General features: G+C 53.2%; 1 protein-coding gene across 1 annotated transcript in view; it reads left to right on the forward strand.

Annotated features, from left to right (window-relative positions):
- ARHGAP40 (Rho GTPase activating protein 40) overlaps positions 1 to 7,631 on the forward strand; it is a 47,166-nt gene extending 39,535 nt beyond the window's left edge. The window contains exons 11-15 of the mRNA XM_010346865.3: positions 13 to 219; positions 2,311 to 2,451; positions 3,541 to 3,710; positions 5,189 to 5,238; positions 6,257 to 7,631. Of these exons, the coding sequence (XP_010345167.1) occupies positions 13 to 219; positions 2,311 to 2,451; positions 3,541 to 3,710; positions 5,189 to 5,238; positions 6,257 to 6,348 (660 nt within the window). The 3' untranslated portion in view covers positions 6,349 to 7,631. The remainder of the gene's footprint in view (positions 1 to 12; positions 220 to 2,310; positions 2,452 to 3,540; positions 3,711 to 5,188; positions 5,239 to 6,256) is intronic.
- Positions 7,632 to 8,699: the final 1,068 nt, after the last annotated feature.

The following is an 8,699-nucleotide window of genomic DNA, read 5'->3' on the forward strand; positions in this document are numbered from 1 at the left end:
ACCCTTCCCCAGGCACTGCTGGAATTCCTCAGGAAGGTGGTGGCCCGGGAACAGCACAACAAGATGACTCTGTGGAATGTCTCCACTGTGATGGCCCCTAACCTCTTTCTGCACCAAGGGCGGCCGCCCAAGCTCCCCAAAGGCAAGGAGAAGCAGCTGGCAGAGGGGGCAGCTGAGGTGGTGCAGATAATGGTGCACTACCAGGATCTGCTGTGGACGGTGAGTGCTGCTGGGTGCTGGCACCCCTCCTCTGTGTAAAGCTGCCCTGCCGCCCTGCCCTCCAGGAACCTGGCCATTGTCCTTTCGGTTCCCTCGTGTGCCCCTGCCAGGACCTTCGTTGGGCTCTGCACAGGCCTGTGATCTCTTCTTCCCCCTGCTTTAGTGACCAAGAAGAAGCATCTTCACTTTCTGTCTCTGCTGCCACATCTCTCAGTCAATCTACTGCCATCTGGTCTACCCCAGATTGTAAGAGTTCTCCCAACTTGCGCAAATAATTCCTTCACATCAAAGCTTTTATGCTGCTGAGAAAGCCCCATCCCTGAGGTTCAGGATCCCAGGGTCTGCCTAACACGGAGCCCGGAGCCAGATAGCAGATACCCCTGCCTCCCGCCCCCACCGTAAGCTTTGCATTGAGTGACAAGTGACAGCAAGGGGAGGAGCCAGAGGAGGAGCGAGGCCCCCTCTGCAGTGTCAGCATGCATGGTGCCCCCAGCGCTGAGACCCCTCCAGCTCTTGAGACTGCTGTGAACACAAGGTAGCGTCACCTACCACTGCTGACCAGGCTACTTTCTCACCTAGAGATGTGTAGCCTCTTCCCTCCACCTGTTCATTCATCCTCCCATTCAGTCTCCCATCCACCCACCCATCCATCCGTCCACCCACTCACCCACCCACCCATCCATTTATGCAACTGTCCATCACCCACCCACTCACCCACCCACCTGTCCCCGAACCCATCTACCTACCCACCCATCCATCGATCAACTCCTTCAACTTATCTACCAATCCATCCATCCACCATTCACCTATGCATCCACCCATCCACCCAACCATGCATCTATCCAACTATCTATCCGTCCACCCACCCATCTACCCACTATGCATCTATCCAGCTATCCACTCATTCATCCACCCACCCATCTACCCACTATGCATCTATCCAACTATCCACTCATCCATCCACCCACAGTCCTTCCTCCTATCCTTCTCTCCTTCCATGAAGTCATTAAGTTAGATTTCCTATTCCAGAAACCAGCAAGTGAAGCCCTCTCTCACTGTTCCCAGTTTCTCTCTGACCCTGCCTGGGCACTCTTCTGTGTTCTAAACACATCAAGTGCCAGCTGGCACTCCAAACTCATCTTGTACTTCACACTTCTGAATCTTTGCTTATGCAGTTCACTCTGCCTGGAATTCCCTCCCCCACCTTTTTTTAAAGAGCAGAAGCCTGATACCCTCTGCTTATTCTTTAAGACCTCCTAGTTCAAGAGTCAACTCCTCTGTCAAAAGTCCTCTACTCCTCTCTCATACACCCCTCACACTCCCATAGTTCCTTTCTTCTCTGCACTCAGCTCTTTAAGATAATGCTGCTACTAGAACACATTGAATTGTAATACATTTTTTATTGGAGGGAGCTTTAAAAATTCAAGAAATGCCTGCATGTTTTGTTAGAAAATCTTCAGACAACATAGATGTAGAAAAAGTGAAAGGGGAGAGCCCCCATCACCCTTGTCCTTCCCTGTGTGTGTCACCTTTAGATAGCACACACGTAGCAAAGAGGGAAGCTCAGAATCCACCCCAGTTCCATCAGACCCTTGGAGACAGACGTGTTATTATCAGGGTCCATGGAGCCTGGGTTCTCTGACTCTGTCTGCTGGGTTTGGATCCCACAGAGGGGTATGGGTTGATCTGGAGGTCTCTGTAGGAATCCTCCAGTGTGGTCTGCTTGGGAGTTCTCAGAGCAGAGCCTGCTCCAGGTGTGTTTTGGGGACACACCTGTCTGAGTGTGTCAGTGAGCAGCTACCCCTTAGCAGGCGCAGGACCCTCCAGCCTCTGTCGGGGGGACCACTGTCCACTAAGCCTCAGGATGGGCTCCACTCTCAGGGTCCCCTACTCCAAGGCCCACTTTAGGGGCTGAATGCCCCCTCCTCATCCCGCCAAACCAGTGCTTCAGTCCCAAGCCCAAAAAACGCAGATTTCCAAGCCCTGTGGGACGCTGGGGCAGGGAAGAGTCCACGATGACCGTGGAGGGGGTTCTGCCTCTCGACCCCAGCAGTCCTGTCTCCCTGCCCAGACTTGATCCTTTCTGGCCAGGTCGCCTCTTTCCTGGTCGCCCAGGTGCGAAAACTGAACGACAGCAGAGGCAGGCGCCCCCAGCTCTGCGACGCAGGCCTCAAGACTTGGCTGCGGAGGATGCACACAGACAAGGACAAGGCGGGGGACGGCCTCGAGGCGGTGAGTGCCCCCGACCCCAGACAGGTAGAGAAGGGCCGAGGCGACAGGAGGGCACCTGGAGCCTGGAGCGCGGTGCATCCCTTCCTCTAGGTCCCTGCTACCGGCCTGCCAGCAACGGCTCAGTGGAGCCACGAGGGGGCGCTGCAGCGCCATCACGGGGAGCGAGGTGGCGTGGCTGAGAAACCAGGGCTTAGAAGGGGGTTGGGGAGGGAAACGGTGTGACGCGGAGACTTCTCCCAGGCGCCATCAGCTCTGCCCCATTTTTAGGCAGACCCTGGCCAGGGGTTGGGAAAATGGGGATCGCTCTGAGGGGTGTGAGGTGATTGGGGCTGGGAGGGCGATAGTAGAAAGGAAGAGCCAGGCCGGGCGCGGTGGCTCAAGCTTGTAATCCCAGCACTTTGGGAGGCCGAGGCGGGTGGATCACAAGGTCAAGAGATCGAGACCATCCTGGTCAACATGGTGAAACCCCGTCTCTACTAAAAATACAAAAAATTAGCTGGGCATGGTGGTGCATGCCTGTAATCCCAGCTACTCAGGAGGCTGAGGCAGGAGAATTGCCTGAACCCAGGAGGCGGAGGTTGCAGTGAGCCGAGATCGTGCCATTGCACTCCAGCCTGGGTAACAAGAGCGAAACTCCGTCTCAAAAAAAAAAAAAAAAGAAGGGAAGAGCCTTCTAAAAATACTGAGTATTCCTGGGAGAGGTCCTGAATACGGTTCCTTATCAAAGTCCCCATCAGAGAAACTGATCAGCATCGAGTCTGCACCGTGCACGGTGTGTGAGTGATGGGTCTTTATACAAACCTACATATCTGTTTGTGGGTGCGTTGCATGTACTCCTGCTATGTGTACGAATGCAAAACAGGCGTAGAGACACAGGCATGTTTCTATGTGTTCGTGTGTGCACACATCTGAAATGTGTGTGTCTGTGATCTGTGCCCAAGTGGCCTGCGTGTGTGTGTGTGCACATGTATGCATCTTGTAATTTTTAGTGTGGGCATTTGTGTAAGTGCCATGTTTGTGTTTATGCATCCATGTTTGAGCTCCAGGCATGCTGGCGCCTGTGTATATGGACTTTCTCTCTCTCTGCAGACTCTCAAGGTGGCAAAGATCCAGGTGGTCTGGCCTATCAAGGACCCCTTGAAGGTGCCTCTCACCCCCAGCACCAAAGTGGCCCACGTCCTGAGGCAGTTCACAGAGCACCTCAGCCCTGGTTCCAAGGGTCAAGAAGGCAGTGAGGACACGGACAGCCTCCTTCTACAGTAAGGAGCACTTACTTCCTGGAGGCGGGAGCCTCTGCCCTGCAGGGAGGGTTCTGCATCCCAGAGCTGAAGGCTGCCAGGGAGTTACACATGCTGTTGGCCTGGCCTTCCCTTTCTGGGGTGGTCAGATGGGTTCTCCAACCTTAGAGAACTTGGCTCCAAGTAATCATCATCATGACCACCACTTGCTCATTCCTTGATTCATTTTAATAGATATTTAATGAACGCCCACCACCAGGCACCATTTTTTGTTTGGTTGGTTTTGTTTTGAGACGGAGTTTTGCTCTGTCGCCCAGGCTGGAGTGCAGTGGTGCAATCTTGGCTCACTGCAACCTCCTCCCAGGTTCAAGTGATTTTCCTACCTCAGCCTCCTAAGTAGCTGGTATTACAGGCGCCCAACACCATGCCCTGCTAATTTTTTAGTATTTTTAGTAGAGACAGGGTTTCACCATGTTGGCCAGGCTGGTGTCAAACTCCTGACCTCAAGTAATCTGCCCACCTCGGCCTCCCAAAGTGCTGGGATTACAGGTGTGAGCCACTGCACCTGGCCCATAGTGTATTAATAGAATTGTAGACTAGTCATGGAAAGAACAGACAGAGGCCCTGCTCTTAAGAGCTCACAGACCTGATGGAAGAGCTAGACAAAAAGTACATAGTTATGAATCAAAGCTCAAGTTACAAACTGTATTGTTTCATAAGAAATGCGGGGAACAGTGTGCCTGGAAGACGAGGTTGGTGTAGTCTGGGGCCGAGGTGAGGCTTCCAGGCCGAGGTCCTGCAGCAAGGAGCAGAGCCTGGCCAAGGAGCTGGAAGAAGGTCGGGGCTGATGTGCAGCCGTCATTCCCAGGGTACAGGAAACAGCCTGAGCCTTCAAGAGCTTCCGTCTTGGCATTGGCACAAGGGGCCCTCAGACTGTCATCTTCAGCAAGTGTCTGGTCCAGGTCCTCCTTGAACAGATGGGAGCGCTAAGACTCAGAAACGAGAAGGTGCTTGCCTCAGGCCACATGGCAGATAAGAAGCCATGGAATTGAACTCAGGATACTCATAATGATCATGTAACAATTATGATTCTTACATGATACGCATAATTATCATATGTAATCATACAACGTCCATAATCCATCTTGACTCAAAAGCTGCCCCTCACAGTAGGCTCCTGTCCCCATCTGTCACCACTCATTTCCCTGCCCTCACAGTCTCCATTCTGATGCCCGGAAGGAAGGGGCCTCGCAGCGGGGTGCGCCCTGGCTGCGCCTCACCACGTGCCCTCCAGTTGCCTCTCCCCAGACCCTGGGTGCTGGACTCTGTCACTGGCTCCGGCTCTTTCAGGAGGGTCCTTATGCTTCTTCTCCCCAGTGGGACCAAAAATCAGTGAGGACTGCCCTTTCCAGGCCTGGGGGCCATGCATGGTTGTTGCTTTTACTGTTTCCAGAAGAAAAAGGAAGCAGTTTTTTTCCTCTCTCTGTCTTGTGCCACAGGTGCATGGAGTCAGCCGGAGTCCTTCTCTATGAAGTTGGAGGGAATATCAGTAAGTTCCGCTGTGGGAAATGGCAGCAGAGCCTGGGTCCCTGGGAGTTCTTCCACCTCAGAGACTCACTGGCCCCTTCAGCGGGAGGCCAGAGTCTGCCTGGAGACAAGCCTTCCCCTCAGGCCTCTGTCTCCAGTGAAACCAGGTGGGGTCCAGCCTGTGCAAGTCTTAGGAATCTATCCTGGAGTTTGGATTTTGCCTAGAACTGACCTCAGGCTTGCAGAGAGAGGCAGGATGTTGTTTAGTGTGAAGCCTGGCAGTACCAGCAGTGAAACCAACGCCTCTGGGACACCCTAACCGAGATGGAACTCATCCCTGGCCCAGGGGCCAAGGAGTCCTTAAGGAATTCTGCAAACAATGTCTGGCTCTGGGAGGTCCCTGGCTCTGATGGAAAGCTGTTTCCCTTTGCATTCTCTAGAGCAGTGATCCTCAGACTTTAGCAGAACCTCAGAATCCTCTGGAAGGCTAAGACACAGATGGTGGGGACTGAGAATGTACGTTTCTGATGAGTTCCCAGGAGTTGCAGTTTTGCTAGTTGAGGGGCCACACTTTGAGGGCCACTGGCCAAGAAGCAGAGGCTAAGACATGGCTTCAGGAGTACACGATGCTTTGAGGGGGTGCCCTCAGGAAGAGGGTTCCAAGGGAAGGAGTGAAGGAGCATCAGGCAGGGGCAGTGGCTGGGAGTGTCCACATCCTGGAGCCTGGCCTGATCCACAAGGGGGCTCTAGAGTGCAAATTACATCAGAGCTGTTCCATGTCGAGGCAAGGAGACTGGTCTTTTGTACGTCTGTGTCAGTCAGTCATCAACTGTGGGCTTCCCCGGGGGAGGGGGGAGTCACTTTTCTGGCAAGGCATCTTCCATCAGTGAGGTCAGTTCTCCAGCGAAAGAGGTAGCTGTGAGCTGCAGCACTCAAGACGCACAGAGCCAGGGGACAGTGGTGCCTGGAGAAGGGCCCTGGGCAGGGCAGCAGCATGGCCCACAGCCTCCACTCAACCCCTTCACCCCTTCTTCCCACAGATGAGCATCGCCTGGACCCAGATGCCTACCTCTTAGATCTGTACCGTGCCAACCCGCATGGCGAGTGGGTCCTCAAACAGAGCCCCACCTAAACCCTGCGACTCTCAGGAGCAGCCCGGAGGCCTCCTACTCTCCCCTGCTGGCTCTGTCTCCATGTACCCAGCATGAGAACAGAGCTATTTCAGGGTGAAGGTCTGAGTCTTCTTCCAAGGCATCCTTCTCTGAAATGCTTCTTAGGCCCCTCAGAAATGAACTCGGAGCTACTGCTCTCTGCACTCAGAGTGGCTAGGGCCTTAGGGAGGGGAAGCCAGCACCATAGCCACGATCAGCCCTGGGAGGACCGGACAGAGGAAGACTTCCCTTCACAGCTCTCATGGTTTTTTTGTTTTGTTTTGTTTTGTTTGTTTGTTTGTTTGATATGGAATTTTGCCCCTGTTGCCCAGGGTGGAGTGCAATGGCTTGATCTCGGCTCACAGCAACCTCTGCCTCCCGGGTTCAAGTGATTCTCCTGTCTCAGCCTCCTGAGTAGCTGAGATTACAGGCACGTGCCACCATGCCTGGCTAATTTTGTGTTTTTAGTAGAGATGGAGGTTTCTCCATGTGGGTCAGGCTGGTCTCAAACTCCCGACCTCAGGTGATCTGCCCACCTTGGCCTCCCGAGGTGCTGGGATTGCAGATGTGAGCCACTTCACAGCTTTCAGGTTTTAACCACACACACAAAGCCTTCACTCCCCTCCACCCCCTGGCCATCCAGAGAGTCGCCTCCGACAGGACACCAGGCTTGCTGCATGACAACACCACTTGGGGCACTTGGATCTCCGTGGACTTCTCTCCATGGCTTCCAGACTGGAGGAAAATTTAAAATGCAGCACCTCTATCAAGAGGTAGTTGGGTTTTATTTCCCCAGGGAAAATTGGTTTGAAAGTGGCCCTACAATGTGTAGTGGCAGCAGCACTAGAGACAAAACCAGGAGAGCTCTGTGACCTTGGACACGTCCCTTGGCCTCTCAGAGTCCTTCAAGGAAGAGGGGCTGGGGCCTCAGGGACGGGGAGCCGGCACAGTAGCCATGATCAGCCCTGGGAGAACTGGACAGAGGAAGACTCTTCAAGGCTGTCATGTTTTAAACGTTGATGTGTACAACCTTGTCATTTTGTAATACGATATTTAAATTGTTTAAACATTAAAGGCACAACAAGTTCAATGTCACGTTTACTTTGCTTAAGTGTTTTTCTCTCCAGTCCAGTGCTCGGTGGATGTTGTCCTTCCAGAGAGCCGACACGGGAGCTTGGTGATGAGAGCATCTTGCTGAGCTGCTCAAAGGACTCTGGCCAGTGTGGTCCAGCCACACCTTGAACCTGCAACCACTGGAAGGGCAGGAAGAGAACTGAGAATGGGGAGGCATGGAGGAATGACACCAGTTGCTGACAGGTAGGGGCACTGCAGGGACCACCTCTCTGGGAAAACTCTCATCTGCTGCAGTCCAGGTCTCTCCCTTCCTCCTTTCCTCTGCCTTGGGTCTGTATCCTCAGGGCAGGTGAGGCTTCGCTTATTTGTTCACGTGACAGTGAGTTTACTGAGCATTTAATATGTGCCAAGAGGTTCACAAATTTAATCTTCACAGTAATCCGGTGTGTTAGGTTTGGGTTCCTCCAGAAGCAGAATGTGAGGCAAAGATTCAAGCGTAAATAGCGGTCCTAAGAAAGGCAAGAGTGGGGAGATGAGAGGAAGAGGGGAGGCAGCCTATAAAATGGTGCCCAATCAAGCAAACTCCCGCTGGGGGCAACTCAAGTTTAATTCCACTGGAGCACTCTGAGAAACAATGTGCAAGATGCCCCTTAGAGTTACCCTACCCAAGTGGCACAGGAGCCGGTGTGTTTATTCAACTCCTGTGAGTCGTTGGTTGAGGGCTCCTCCTGAGGAGCATAGGTATTTCTTTCCTGGTACTTCCGCCTGCCAGAGCACAGGCACAGTGTGCTCCAATACTCACAGAAAGCCCTCAAGAAGAGATGTGGATGCTGGCAACTGGACATTGGCCACAGTACTCTGAGATGGCAGTGCTGAAGGGATATGGGTGGGCATCGACATGGCCTGTGAGACAGTGATGGTGAGGTACTGCTGCTGCTGCTCCTGAAGGTGATGATGGTGATGCTGATGCTGATGCTGCTGTGGTGCTGGTGATGGTAATGATGATGATGGTGATGCTGCTGATGTTGGGGATAATGGAGATGACGATGGTGGTGCTGCTGACGGTGGTGATGGTGATGCTGCTATGGTGACGATGGTGGGGATAATGATGGTGATGCCGCTGATGGTGATGATGGTGATTATGATGGTGATGCTGCTGCTGCTGCTTCTGTTGATCCTGCTGATGGTTTTGATGGCTATAACGATAGTGATGCTGCTGATGGTGATGATGGTGATAATGATGATGCTGATGGTGATA

The sequence above is a fragment of the Saimiri boliviensis genome, chromosome 9, assembly GCF_048565385.1.
Source record: "Saimiri boliviensis isolate mSaiBol1 chromosome 9, mSaiBol1.pri, whole genome shotgun sequence".
Lineage (NCBI taxonomy): Eukaryota > Metazoa > Chordata > Mammalia > Primates > Cebidae > Saimiri > Saimiri boliviensis.